Source organism: Podarcis vaucheri, assembly GCF_965113315.1.
Source record: "Podarcis vaucheri genome assembly, chromosome: 3".
NCBI lineage: Eukaryota > Metazoa > Chordata > Lepidosauria > Squamata > Lacertidae > Podarcis > Podarcis vaucheri.
In genome coordinates this window covers 3,802,048-3,817,423 of record NC_138761.1, presented here as the reverse complement: position 1 = coordinate 3,817,423, position 15,376 = coordinate 3,802,048, and the positions used below count along the sequence as shown (strand labels likewise).

The window sequence follows — 15,376 nt, the reverse complement described above, 5'->3', positions numbered from 1 at the left end:
TTTCCAATCTATTTCAATTTGTTAGCGCTGGGCTCCAGTCAATTGATTTTCCTCCCCCTTCCACCTTCCACGTGCGTCAACCATTTTTCCGCTCCCGGCTTTTGAAATTTCGCTTTCAGGAGGTAAGCATTCATTTTCTGCTCTCTTTCTCTCTCTCTCTCTCTTCTCCATACCCTCCCCCCCACCAATCCGCAAATTCCATTTTACCACTTCTGCCTTGTTGCCCGGGGCCATTACTATCAAACAGAAGTTGCATCCTAATGCACATGCAGCCGACGGAGAACGCTTAATTTAAAACAAAAATAATTTAAAACAAAACAAAACAAAACACACACACGAAGACAATAGCGAAATTAAAACATCAGCCCCGGAGGATTCAGGTGGAAAGGAAACAAGGACCATTCTTCTACTATACCATCTAAAATTATGATTATGGTTATTGTATTTATTTATATCTTGCCTTCCCCGCCTCAGACGCAAGGCAGCTTGCACAAATTAAAACAACGCAGATAAAATGCAGAAAGCATAGAAAAGATTGCAGTCAAAAAAGCAATTGAACTCTAATGGAGTTAAAATAATATTACCCCCCCCCCAATGTATTAAAATACAGATAATAAAAACAGGGCCGTTCTGTTAAGAGACCTTTCTTTAACAATACAGTCAGTTCCCAAAGGCCTGTCGGAGTAAGACTGTCTTCACCTGCCCATTTCAAGTACAGCAAAGAGGGAGCCAGTCTAGATTCTCTAAGAAGGGAGTTCCAAAGTTCCTTGGAAGGAGCCACCACAGAGAAGGCCCTTGCCCGCCTGCGTCGCAGCCAATAAGGGTGGGTGGGACTGGGAAAAACAATGCTGTCCAGGGTTGTAAAGACTGCGGAGAGAATAATTGGGTGAACTCTTCCCACCTTAGATCAAATCTATGCTTCCAGGTGCCATAAGAAAGCTGCAGAGATAGTGCAGGATAGTGCGCACCCCGGAAATGATCTCTTTCAGCTTCTGCCTTCTGGAAGAAGGTACAGGGTTATAAAGACTAGGACCAGCTGTCTGAGAAACAGTTTCTACCGAAATGCGATTTTGGTTTTAAACGCAGTGTAACGAGTCTGTATGGGAATATATTGCATTTAAAAATGGGGTATCAGAGTTTTTAGGGGGCTAACCAGGTTGGGATAGTTGGGATAGCAGACTTCTTAGTTTTGAATGTCTTATAGAATCATAGAATAGAATCATAGAATCATAGAGTTGGAAGAGACCACAAGGGCCATCGAGTCCAACCCCCTGCCAAGCAGGAAACACCATCAGAGCACTCCTGACATATGGTTGTCAAGCCTCTGGTTAGAGACCTCCAAAGTAGGAGACTCCACCACACTCCTTGGCAGCAAATTCCACTGTCAAACAGCTCTTACTGTCAGGAAGTTCTTCCTAATGTTTAGGTGGAATCTTCTTTCTTGTAGTTTGGATCCATTGCTCCGTGTACGCTTCTCTGGAGCAGCAGAAAACAACCTTTCTCCCTCCTCTATATGACATCCTTTTATATATTTGAACATGGCTATCATATCACCCCTTAACCTCCTCTTCTCCAGGCTAAACATGCCCAGCTCCCTTAGCCGTTCCCCATAAGGCATTGTTTCCAGGCCTTTGACCTTTTTGGTTGCCCTCCTCTGGACACGTTCCAGTTTGTCAGTGTCCTTCTTGAACTGTGGTGCCCAGAACTGGACACAGTACTCCAGGTGAGGTCTGACCAGAGCAGAATACAGTGGCACTATTACTTCCCTTGATCTAGATGCTATACTCCTATTGATGCAGCCCAGAATTGCATTGGCTTTTTTAGCTGCCGCGTCACACTGTTGGCTCATGTCAAGTTTGTGGTCAACCAAGACTCCTAGATCCTTTTCACATGTACTGCTCTCAAGCCAGGTGTCACCCATCTTGTATTTGTGCCTCTCATTTTTTTTGCCCAAGTGCAATACTTTACATTTCTCCCTGTTAAAATTCATCTTGTTTGTTTTGGCCCAGTTCTCTAATCTGTCAAGGTCGTTTTGAACTGTGATCCTGTCCTCTGGGGTGTTAGCCACCCCTCCCAGTTTGGTGTCATCTGCAAATTTGATCAGGATGCCCTTGAGTCCATCATCCAAGTCGTTGATAAAGATGTTGAATAAGACCAGGCCCGGACAGTAAGAGCTGTTCGACAGTGGAATTTGCTGCCAAGGAGTGTGGTGGAGTCTCCTTCTTTGGAGGTCTTTAAGCAGAGGCTTGACAACCATATGTCAGGAGTGCTCTGATGGTGTTTCCTGCTTGGCAGGGGGTTGGACTCGATGGCCCTTGTGGTCTCTTCCAACTCTATGATTCTATGATTCTAACCCTCTCTGGAGCCTAGGAGATACCTGGGGCCACGTCTCAGAGGATAATCTGAGGAACAGGCTGATTCCTTATGGGGCGCTCTGGCTCCTAGCCAGCGCTTCAAACAGTGCCTTGTGGGTTATGTTTATTTGTGGGGTTAAGGTTCTCTGGGTCCCCCCTGCTGCCAATGAGGCAGAGATTGACCCCAGATAATAATAATCATCATAATTTACTATTTGTACCCCACTCATCTGGCTGGGTTTCCCCAGCCACTCTGGGCGGCTTCCAACAAAGATTAAAAATACAGTGGTACCTCGGGTTACATATGCTTCAGGTTACAGACTCTGCTAATGAAGAAATAGTGCTTCAGGTTGAGAACAGAAATCGTGCTCCGGCAGAGCAACGGCAGCAGGAGGCCCCATTAGCTAAAGTGGTGCTTCAGGTTAAGAACAGTTTCAGGTTAAGGACGGACCTCCGGAATGAATTAAGTACTTAACCCGAGGTACCACTGTACATTAAAATGTCACATATTAAAAATGTCCCTGAACAGGGCTGCCTTCAGATGTCTTCTGAATGTCAGATAGCTGTTTATCTCTTTGACATCTGGTGGGAGGGCGTTCCACAGGGCGGGCGCCACCACCGAGAAGGCCCTCTGCCTGGTTCCCTGTAGCTTTGCTTCTCGCAGCGAGGGAACCGCCAGAAGGCCCTTGGAGCTGGACCTTAGCGTCCGGGCAGAACGATAGGGGTGGAGACACTCCTTCAGGTATACTGGAGGCCGTTTAGGGCTTTCAAGGTCAGAACCAACACTTGGAATTGTGCTCGGAAACGTACTGGGAGCCAATGTAGGTCTTTCAAGACCAGTGTTATGTGGTCTCGGCGGCCGCCCCCAATCAGCAGTCTAGCTGCCCTTGGGTGCTGTGGTGCCCCATCTCTGGAATATCCACCCAATACTCTTGGGTTTTTCCTGGCCTTCGCATGCGCCCAGATCTTGGCTCCATTGTAGTTTCTGCCGTTGAATTTTTTTATCTGCTCTGCTTTTAAATTGCTTTATTTCTCTGTTTGCATGTGTCCTCTCTTCTTTTAAAAACAGTAAGATTTTTATCGCCCACTGCTCCCAAGGGCTGAAAAAGTTGTTAAAAGGAATCTGGTGCAAAATAAATAACTGGAAGGTAGTGAAGACCTGAATCCTGAAAAAGGCCAATTAACTACCTAGCTGCCGGGCCGCCATTTCTGAATATTCTTCCAAGACGTACAATGCATTGTGCAAGAATATAAAGCGAGCCTTTAGCTGGATCAGACCTATGGCCCAGTATCCTGTTCTCACAGTGGCCACCCAGCTGCACATGGGAATACAGCAAGCAGGATTCGAACACAAGAGCAGCTCTCTCCCCTCCTGTGGTTTCCAGAAATTAGCATACAGAAACACTGCTGCTTCAGGGACCTGAAAGCCTCTGTGACACACTGGGCAATAGATATCTGTTGTTTAGTCGTTTAGTCGTGTCCGACTCTTTGTGACCCCCTGGACCAGAGCACACCAGGCACTCCTGTCTTCCACTGCCTCCTGCAGTTTGGTAAACTCATGCTGGTAGCTTCGAGAACACTGTCCCACCATCTCGTCCTCTGTTGTCCCCTTCTCCTTCTGCCCTCCATCTTTCCCAACATCAGGGTCTTTTCCAGGGAGTCTTCTCATGAGGTGGCCAAAGTCTTGGAGCCTCAGCTTCAGGACCTGTCCTTCCAGTGAGCACTCAGGGCTGGTTTCCTTCAGAATGGAGAGGTTTGATCTTCTTGCAGTCCATGGGACTCTCAAGAGTCTCCTCCAGCACCATAATTCAAAAGCATCAATTCTTCAACCATCAACCACCTTTATGGTCCAGCTCTCACTTCCATACATCACTACTGGGAAAATCATAGCTTTAACTATACGGACCTATATAACTATACGGATATAGGACACAATATAGATTTTAACCTCTGGGAAAAAACTTGGAAAAGCAATTTGAAGTTCACAGCGTGTTATTCCTTGAAGGAAAACTACCTGAAAATGATTCACAGGTGGTATTTAACTCCGAGTAGCTTGCAAAGACGTACAAGGCTGAATCAGGTAAGCGCTGGAGATGCACAGAGGCGGAGGGAATGTTTTTCATATGTGGTGGACTTGTAAAAGGGTAAAAGAGTATTGGAAAATGATCCCTAATGAATTGAAAAAAAAAATTAAAATACTCCCCCCCCAAAAAAAACCCCCAGACTCTTTTCTGTTGGGGATAATTCAGACTGAAATTCCCAGGTGTCAAAAAAGGTTATTTATGTACGCCACTACTGCAGCCCGTGTTTCGTTAGCCCAAATGTGGAAAACGAGCGAGAAGAATGGCAACTTAAGCCGACAGAATATGCACATCTTGCAGACTTAACGTAGACAAAAAGAACATACGTTTAGAGAAGATTGGAAAACGTTTTTTGAATATACAGTGGTACCTTGGTTTACGAACTTAATCCGTTCCAGAAGTCCATTCTTAAACCGAAACCATTCTTAAACCAAGGCACGATTTCCCTAATGAGGTTTCCCGCCGCCAGTGCCCTTCCACCATTTGGATTCCGTTCTTAGACCGAGGTAAAGTTCTCAAACCAAGACACTATTCCTGGTTTTGCAGAGTTTATAAACCAAAATTGTTCTTCAGCTGGACTGTTCTTAAACCGAGGTACCACTGTATGGGAAATAACTGTGTACACCTGAAAAGTTTGGCAGCATTAAGATAAATTCAACAGTGTAAATAAGTTTTGATGGATACAATAAGGCAGGGGTGGCCAACTCCCAAGAGACTGCGATCTACTCACAAAGTTAAAAACTGGCAGTGATTGACCCCTTTTTGGGGGGTTCGGGTCAAAGCTGTTGAGTTTTTCCAGGGAGGAGGTAAAATGTTGAGCTTTTTCAAGGGGAGCCACAGTTGTTCAGCTTCTTTGGGGGGGGGGGAGCCAGTGATCTACCAGTGATCTACTGCAGATGTCTGGTGATCTACAGGTAGATCACGATCTACCTGTTGGACATGCCTGCAATAAGGGAATACTGAATGGTTTGGTTTTTGTAAAATATGCAGGGATTTATGATACGCAAAATGAACCATGGAAAGGGAAGAAGGGAAGTCACTGATATTTTAGGGATGCTAAAATGAGCACTGTATTTTAAATTGTATACAGAAAATTAATAAAAATATTATATATATAGGCAGGCTCCAGGTACCTGATGCTGGAATTTCAAGGGGTCGCGGCTGCTGACGGGGACCACGCTCCCGTAGACGTGGAGCTCTCGGACGATGGAGACGCCCCCCTTCAGCTCCGCCCGGAACGTCTCCTCCGAGCACTTCCGCAAGCGCAGCAGACCAATGAGGATGTCCTGCTCAGGGTCCTCATAGGATAGGAAGGTCTCCCAGCCGCCGTTGGCCACGTAGTCTCTCCGGATCAGTTCAACCTGTTCGAAAGAGAGGAAGAGGAGGAGAAAGGCCTGAGAAGCTGACCTTAAAAAATAAAAAATGGAGATGGCAACCACGGGGGTGATCATAATTTTGCAGCCCACGAAGGAGCCCAAAGTCAATTTCACGGCCATGCAGGCAATTGTCTGCGTGGGGCTTTGAGCGGAGCGTTTGTGTGTGTGTGTGTGTGTGTCTGTGTTTGTGTGAAATCGCTTCACGTTCGTCCGCCTCGCTGCAGATGGATTTTCAGCAGCATCAGATAAGAGCTGAAGGTGAGATTATTGTATTTTCACACAAGGGAAGCTGGTGTTGGAACTTTAAATGAGAAAGCATTTGTAGAAATCACACACCCGTGCTTCTCAAAGACCCTTGGTAGGTCAGGCATACAAGGAAAAATGTCCTGAACATTGCCAACATTAAGAGAGAGAGAGAGAAGAAAAAACAGCAACAGAAGGGTCCAGACCATAAGACCCTTCATGGCCTGCCAGGATCACTTATGCTCGATCAATCTTGCACAACTCTGTAACCTCCAGCTGTTTTGACTGATTGATCTGAATTTATTTCACCTGTTTCTCTGCCACTTTCCACTCAAACGAATCCCAAAGCAGCTTACTGTATTGTAATATTTTATTGGAAGCTGCCCAGAGTGTCTGAGGAAGTCCAGCCAGATGGGTGGGGTATAAATAACAAATTATTATTATTATTACAATCAATGATCAGCAGCAATATAATGAGACGTCCCAAGTACAGCCTAAATCATGGGTTGGCAAACTAAGGCCCGGGGGCCGGATCCGGCCCAACTGCCTTCTGGATCTGGCCTGCAGACGGTCCGGGAATCGCTGTGTGGATTGGCGTGGGGATTCTGTTCGTTCGGGCTGTGCCGTTCTTCCCCTGCGCCATTCCATTCCCCCCCCCCACACCGCCGCGGCGTCTCCTCCCTCTCTCCTCCTGGCTTCTCCCCGGCCTGCCTAGAGGAGGAAGGGGGCTGGGCTTTGTTGAGCCGCAGTTGGCTGAGCACCATTTTAAGCAGCCCCTTTCCAGATGTCAAGTCCTGCAGGGCCCTAGTCTCTTGTGACAAGAGCGTTCCACCAGATCGGGGCCACGGCCAAAAAAGCCCTGGCTCTGGTTGAGGCCAGCCTAACCTCTTATGCCGCTGCTCCAGGCTAAACACACCCAACTCCCTCAGCTGTTCCTCACAAGGCTTGGTTTCCAGACCCTTGATCCAGTTGGTCTCCACTCTCTGCACAGTTTCCAGCTTGTCAAGACCTTTCTTAAACTGTGGCACAGTCTGACCCCCTCCGTCGGTGATCCTCATAGAACTCTAACCCAATGGCTGCCATTAATTTGACTCTGAACTGATTTTGGAATGAATTGATTTTAGAACGTATTTCAATTAAATGATTATGATTTTATGTAAACTGTGTTATTTTTACTGTTGTTAGCCGCCCTGAGCCCAGCTTCGGCTGGGAAGGGTGGGATATAAATAAATAAATTATTATTATCATTATTATTAGTCATCTAGGGACGCGGGTGGCGCTGTGGGTAAAAGCCTCAGCGCCTAGGGCTTGCCAATCGAAAGGTCGGCGGTTCGAATCCCCGCGGCGGGGTGCGCTCCCACTGCTCAGTCCCAGCGCCTGCCAACCTAGCAGTTCGAAAGCACCCCCGGGTGCAAGTAGATAAATAGGTACCGCTTACCAGCGGGAAGGTAAACGGCGTTCCGTGTGCTGCGCTGGCTCGCCACATGCAGCTTTGTCACGCTGGCCACGTGACCCGGAAGTGTCTCCGGACAGCGCTGGCCCCCGGCCTCTTGAGTGAGATGGGCGCACAAACCCCAGAGTCTGTCAAGACTGGCCCGTTCGGGCAGGGGTACCTTTACCTTTACCTTTACTATCTGAAGGGCTGTCATGTGGAAGATGGCACAAACTTGTTTTTTCCTGCTCCAGGGGTCGGTCCTGAACCAATGGATTCAAATGACAAGAAAGGAGACCATGACTAAACTTTTGGAAGGACTTTCTGGTGGTAGGAGCTGTTTGGTGGTGGGGACGCACTTTCTCAGGAGGCGGAGGACCCTCCTGCATTGGCAGTTTTTAAGCAGAGGTTGGATGGTCTATCTACCAGGGAGACTTTAGCTGTGATTCCTCCATCGCAGGGGGTTGGACTAGATGACTCTCGGGGTCCCTTCCAACTCTACAATTTTATGATTCTTCCTCTCTTGGTCTCCCTGTCTCAGTGTTCACACAAAAAAATAATTTTGATGTGGTTTTATGTAAAATCACACATATACACACACATGGAGCGAGGCCCGCTGAGAAGGAACAAGTCTTACCTGATAAGGTCTCACTTTGTGATGAATCTCTTGAATTCCCACCTCTCTTGTCCTCACATCGCGACACTAGGTGGGGGGAAAGGAGAGAGGCAGTGCCAATTATGCAAGGGCGAGACAGACAGGATAAGGGACACTGCCTTCCCCATAATCGCCCCCAGAGTTAAGATGAAGTTGGGATAAGAGTTCTTAACCCGATCATTTCAAACAGGGAGGCTTCAAAATAAAAATGCTCACCGATCCGTCCCTAATGAATCTCTGGGAAAAACAAAAGCCCAATCCTTGGTGTTTTAAGATGCAAAAAAGGACATACTGATTGGCATCGGTTTCACTGAGCAAATATGCATCTCAGGAGGAAATGTGCCATTTGATGTAAAGCGCCAAGGCACAGAATGAGGTGCTAACTCTCACTGTGTTCTATGCTGGAGAGATATAGAATTGGAAGGCGGAGCAGTAATATAATGTTCTGCAGAGAAACTCTTGAGCAAGTTCCTTCGGAATGCAGGAGGAGAGATCATCAGGGGGTTTGGGCTGGGTGTTCATCAGTATGCGGATGATACCCAGCTCTACCTCTCCTTTAAATCAGAACCAGTGAAGGCGGTGAAGGTCCTGTGTGAGTGTCTGGAGGCGGTTGGAGGATGGATGGCGGCTAATGGATTGAGGTTGAATCCTGACAAGACAGAAGTACTGTTTTTGGGGGACAGGGGCGGGCTGATGTGGGGGGCTCCTTGGTCCTGAATGGGGTAACTGTGCCCCTGAAGGACCAGGTGCGCAGCCTGGGAGTCATTTTGGACTCACAGCTGTCCATGGAGGCACAGGTTAATTCTGTATCCAGGGCAGCTGTCTACCAGCTCCATCTGGTACGCAGGCTGAGATCCTACCTGCCCACGGACTGTCTCACCAGAGTGGTGCATGCTCTAGTTATCTCCCGCTTGGACTACTGCAACACTCTACGTAGGGCTACCTTTGAATGTGACCCAGAAACTACAACTAATCCAGAATGCGGTAGCGAGACTGGTGACTGGGGGCGACCACCGAGACCACATAACACCGACCTTGAAAGTGGTCTCTTGAAAGACCTACATTGGCTCCCAGTACGCTTCCGAGCACAATTTAAAGTGTTGGTGCTGACCTTTAAAGCCCTAAACGGCCTCGGTCCTGTATACCTGAAGGAGCGTCTCCACCCCCATCATTCAGCCCGGACACTGAGATCCAGCGCTGAGGGCCATCTGGTGGTTCCCTTATTGCGAGAAGTGAGATTACAGGGAACCAGACAGAGGGTCTTCTCGGTAGTGGTGCCCACCCTGTGGAACACCCTCCCTTCAGATGTGAAGGAAATAAGCAGCTATCCATTCTTTAAAAGACATCTGAAGGCAGCCCTGTTCAGGGAAGTTTTTAATATTTAACGCTGTGCCGTTTTTAACACTTGATTGGGAACCGCCCAGAGTGGCTGGGGAAGCTCAGCCAGATGGGCGGGGTATAAATAATAAATTATTATTATTAATAACAATTTCTAGGCGCAGAAATCTGATGTGAGTAATAGGGAGGACATCAAAAGAGTCCCCTATCTAGAACACCTTGACCTATCAAGCAATGCAAACCACCTGTCCATGGTACCTTGGCCTGTGTCATCTTCAAACTATTCTAGATAGGCACGGACAACTCTCACCAGCCCAAACTACTGGCCATACAGCCTGGCACTGACGGCAGTTTGTGTCCGAAAACATCTGGAAGGCCACATGCTAGCCATCCTGCCCTAAAAGATAAAGTTCACAGCTTGGGAATGCTGTTGGTTCTAGCTTTTCAGGTGATAGATCTGGGCCACAAAGCACCAGCTTATGCTGGTTACACCAGCTGTGACCCTTCTGGGAGAAAGGACGTCTGGCCACTTGTAACCTGAAGGTTTGCAGAACTTGATTCAGGTAGGCGACAGTGTTGGTCTGAAGCAGAGTCTCTCTCTCAGTAGCACCTTAAAGGTAAAGGGGCCCCTGATCATTAGGTCCAGTCGTGACCGACTCTGGCGTTGCGGCGCTCATCTCACTTTATTGGCAAAGGAAGCCGGCTTACAGCTTCCAGGTCACCTGGCCAGCATGACTAAGCCGCTTCTGGCGAGCCAGAGCAGCGCAATGAAACAACGCTGTTTACCTTCCCGCCGGAGCGATACCTATTTATCTACATGCACTTTGACGTGCTTTTGAACAGCTAGGTTGGGCAGGAGCTGGGACCGAGCAACGGGAGCTCACCCTATCACGGGGATTCAAACAGCCAATCTTCTGATTGGCAAGCCCTAGGCTCTGTGGTTTAACCCACAGCGCCACCCGCGTCCCTTAGCACCTTAGAGTCCCTTAGTAGCACCTAAGAGACCAACTAAGTTTGTTTTTGGTATAAGCTTTCGTGTGCATGCACACTTCTTCAGATACCTTGAATGCAGAACTTGAATAAGACCGCTGCAGTGCTCTGTATGTTGAGCTGCCCTTGAAGACTGCCTAGAAGTTTCTGGTGGTCCAGAACCTCACTGCAAGAGACTTGATTGGGACTGGTCCAAAGGGTCATAACATATTGGGCCAGTTCCTAACAACCTACGTGAGCTCCCTGAAAGTCTGGAGCAGGTCAAAGGGTTGGTTTTGTCCCCACATGGCTTAGGTGCTGCTGTCTCTTGGTCACCACCCATTTCACCCCACGGGAAGGATTGGCTGTTGAACTCTTGTCTTGGAGAGCCACGAATTGGGGAAGCCTTTTATCCTTCCAGCACCAGGCAAAAAACCTTTTCCTAGTTATCCGAATTTGCTATCTGTTTTTTTGTTTATGGCCGCTGCCATTTTCAGCTGCGCCATTATAATCTGATGACGCTCTTGTTGTTTTGTTTCTAACTGCAAGCCATTCCGAGAGCTTGACTGTGAGCCGGTGGGCAGGATATTAATCTTCATACGTACATAAATGAATGAAGAAGCGGGAGAAAATGTCTTTGCCTGCAGAAAAGCAGATGGAGTGAAACCAGTGTGAGGACGGGAGCTGTGATCTAAGAGGGTCTTCCCCAACTGGGTGCCCTCTGGAGGTTTTGGACTACAATTCTCTTCAGCCCCAGCCACCAGAGCTATGTCAGGGCCCCAGGGCAGACTCTGCGATTAAGATCTCCTCTGCACTCACACACCAGTTCTGCGTTCTTGATCTGGAAGCTGCAGCGAGCGCAGAATGCTGCAGCGCAATTGCCGATGGGAGCAAGGCACTGTCAGCCTACAACGCCTGTGCTCAGAGGTTTGTACCGGCTGCCGATTTGCTACTGGGCCAGGTTTGAGGTGTTACTATGAGTCTGCAAAGCCCATAGCAACTTGAGACCAGATCACCTGCGAGATCCTCTTGCCCCAAATGCACCCATTCAAACCCTTCATTTATCTGCAGAACTGGCGTGGTTACAGGTACCACGCAAGACCCGTTCTGCATTTGCAACAACTTGATCTTTTAGTGTGGCAGCACCTACACTTGGAAACTCCCTGCCTCTTGAAACCAAGGCAGGCGCCTTCAGTGTACTCATTTCGCTGCCTGCAAAAAACATCCTCGTCTAGGCAAGCCTGCCCAAATGTTTTAGAAAGCTGGTGCGAGTTTTATTCAGCTTTTAGTCTACTGTTATGTTAACTTCTCAAAGTGTCTTTAACTGTTATTTTTTCTTAGTGACAATTTTATTGTTTCATTTTTTTCTCTGTTGCTTTGAGGTTTTTTTGTTTTGCTTTTATAATTGAGTGTTGTATAAATTTTATGACGCGCATGTCTGGATTTGATCCGTAGAGACTTCTCTTCCGATCATAAGAGCAATGAGCCATCAGGTGCCCCGACTTAGTTTGGGGAGGGCAAGATGGTGTAGCGCCCAAAAGACCATGCAAAATTTGGCAATGTTTCCCTGCCCCCTGTCCACAAGCTCTTGTTGGGTGGGGGGCTGTGGCTTGCAACCCTACTCTTGTACCATTCCTGGGAACAAAGCACACTTCACGTGGGAGTCAGTTCATCTCTGGAACAGGCAGGAAGGAGACATCAGAGAAGCTAGATTGGAACATCGCATTTTACCTCCGTCCCCAGGTCTTTCATCCTGGCCAGAGCGAGTTCCCTCAAGTTACCGTGCTCTACTCCAGAACTGACGAGGGGCATCGGAATATCTCTGAAAGCAAGACATTAAGAAAAGGATTACAAACAGGGATATACCCACAAATCATTGACACGTTTTCCACTGGCAATGGAAGTATGTCAATGAATAATAATAATAATAATAATAATAATAATAATAATAATTTATTTATATCCTGCCCTCGCCAGCCAAAGCCGGGCTCAGAGCGGCTAACAACAATAAAAGTAACACAGCATTCTAAAATCAATTCATTCTAAAAATAATTCAGAGTCAAATTAATGGCAACCATTGGGCTAGAGTTCTATGAGGATTACCGAAGGAGGGGGTCAAACTGTGCCTTGGCCAAAGGCCTGGTGGAACAGCTCCGTCTTGCAAGCCCTGCGGAAAGATGGCAAGTCCCGCAGGGCCCTAGTCTCTTGGGACAGAGCGTGCCAAAAGATTGGAGCCACAGCCGAAAAAGCCCTGTCTCTGCTTGAGGCCAGCCTAACCTCCCTGTGGCCTGGGATCTCCAATAAGTTTTTATTTGAAGACCGTAAGGTCCTCCATGGGACATACCAGGAGAGGCTGTCCCGTAGGTACGAGGGTCCCAGGCAGTATAGGGCTTTAAAGGTGCTGAGCAATACAAGTGGTTTGAGGGCATTTGGGTTACACTTGGGTCCTTCTTGTAAGTCCCCCTTTGAGCCATCTGGTTGACCACTGGGCCTGACGGACTCTAGGCTCCATCAACAGAAGTACAGTGTCAGGATCCAGGGAAGTCACAGTCCCACTCTATTCTGCCTTGGCCCGACCCCACCTGGAATCCCGTGTCCAGCTCTGGGCACTGCAATTTAAGGAGGATGTTGACAAGCTGGAAAGTGTTCAGAGGAGGGCGACCCAGAGGATCAAAGAATCTGGAAACCAAGCCTTATGAGGAGTGATTGAGAGAGTTGGGTGTGTTTAGCCTGGAAAAGGGGAGGCTGAGAGGGGATATGAGAGCCAGCTTCAAATATCTCAAGGGCTGTTACATGGAATGTGGAGCAAGCTTGTTTTTTCCTGCTCCAGAGGGCGGGACTCAAACCAGTGGATTCAAGTAAACAAGAAAGGAGATTCTAACTAAATCTTAGGAAGAACTTTGTGACCGTCAGAGCTGTTTGACAGTGGAACGGACTCCCTTGGAAGGTCTCTCCTCCACTGGAGGCTTGTAAACAGGTGCCATCTGCATTGCGGGGGGTTGGACTGGATAACCCTCAGGGTCCCTTCCAACTCTACAATTCTGTGCTTCTGTGACTTCCCCAAGCCTCCATCCTTCCATCTGAGCCACTTCACAAGTGATTCTCACAGCTGCAAATAATTGCAAAAAGATCAGGGGGACGTCCGTTGTTAGAGGCCAACAACTTCCTAAGCTTGCTGGGGTCTCCTTCAACTTGTTGCATGCTTCGTTCCATCCCAAGGACAAACCATCTAAATTCAGGCTTCCTCAGCCCTCCAGATGTCTTGAGACTACAATTCCCATCATCCCTGACCACTGGTCCTGCTAGCTAGGGATCATGGGAGTTGTAGGCCAAAAAACATCTGGAGGGCCAAGGTTGAGGAAGCCTGAACTAATTCCTAAGTTCTCTCTCGCTACAGCATTGGCTTGGAGTAAGTCGATTTTACTTCTGATTCACACCAGACTCCGTGGAAGAAAGGTATAGATCTATGGCGCTCTAGAATCAAGGCGGACACAGACAAACCTCCCACTTGTTATCCAAACCTGTGGCTGTTCTCTTTTCTCCGTACTTGTAAAGCTCTCTTAAGTGGATCATTGTGAAGCAAGGTGCTCCCGAGCGAGGCAAGACGTCCTGATGCATTTTAAAAACTCTTCTCCGTGACAAAAACACTGGCTGCACATTACAGTCTGGGGGACAGCGTGACAATTGGCAAAAGGACCCTCTACAAAAGGACAGTCAGCAGAGACTGATGGAGAAGTTGAGGGAAGCAGCCAGTCGCCGGCAAATCGTTAGCTTAATCGCTTTTGGGGCAGTGGTGAGTGATAATTTAAGCCTCACAGGCGTTATAAGTCTGGAAGAAGAGAACATTTGAGGCTGCCGGGGGGGGGGCGGGACTCAGCCCCACTTCTGGCGCCTCGCAAGGAATCAGGCCCAGCGGTCCAGACCCTCAACCAGAACCCTCTTCCCACTCCCTATAGAGTATCGGGTCAGGTTTAAGGTGGTGGTTTTGACCTTTAAAGCCCTTTGTGGCTTAGGGCCCTCGTATTTACGGGATCGCCTCTCCTGGTCTGCCCCACAGAAGACCTTAAGGTCCATGAATAACCATAGTTTAGAGGTCCTGGGCCCTAAGGAAGTCAGACTATCCTCCGCCAGGGCCTTCTCAGTGATAGCTCCTACCTGGTGGAATGTTCTGCCCCATGAGACCAGGGCCCTGCAGGATTTAACTTCCTTCCGCAGGGCCTGTAAGACAGAGCTATTCCGCCTGGCTTTCAATTTGAACTTAGTCTGATCTTTTATCCCACTTCTTTCCCTCTCACTCCCCTTTTTATGAAGATTACCCGCTCTGGGATCCCACAGCTAATTCTCCCCTGACTTCCTCGCTGGCCCAAATAGGACTAATTTAGCCAGCACAAGGAGAAGGGGACGACAGAGGATGAGATGGTTGGACTGTGTTCTCGAAGCTATCAGCATGAGTTTGACCAAACTGTGGGAGGCAGCAGAAGATAAGAGTGCCTGGTATGCTCTGGTCCAGGGGGTCTCGAAGAGGCGGACACGACTAAACGACTAAACAACAACAACCCTTCATCACAGAAGAGAATTTATTTTTTTGTGTCCCCCTTTTCTGAACCTTTTCCGACTCTGCAACATCCTTTCCGAGGCGACGCAGGTGGAACTGTTAACAGTATTCCAAACATGGTCACACCGTGATTTGTATAACGGCATGCTGGTATTGGCAGTTTTGTTTCCAATTCCTTATCTAATGATCCCCGACATGCAATTCACCTTCTTCGCAGAGATGCCGCACACCAGGTCGACATCTCCATCGAGTTCTGCGCCACGGCCCCAAAGGCTCGCTCCAGGTCTTCCACCGCCGGCTCAGACCCCGTGAACGTAATATGTGAAATTAAGATTTCACTTGAAGTTGCATTTGCTGTTTTACTGCCCATTCG

General features: G+C 48.1%; 1 protein-coding gene across 1 annotated transcript in view; it reads right to left on the bottom strand.

Annotated features, from left to right (window-relative positions):
• Nucleotides 1-15,376, bottom strand: part of ELP3 (elongator acetyltransferase complex subunit 3) — a 112,684-nt gene that overhangs the window by 24,456 nt on the left and 72,852 nt on the right. The window contains exons 11-13 of the mRNA XM_082217649.1: nucleotides 12,180-12,270; nucleotides 8,124-8,189; nucleotides 5,569-5,796 (exon numbers count right to left, since the gene is read on the bottom strand). Of these exons, the coding sequence (XP_082073775.1) occupies nucleotides 5,569-5,796; nucleotides 8,124-8,189; nucleotides 12,180-12,270 (385 nt within the window). The remainder of the gene's footprint in view (nucleotides 1-5,568; nucleotides 5,797-8,123; nucleotides 8,190-12,179; nucleotides 12,271-15,376) is intronic.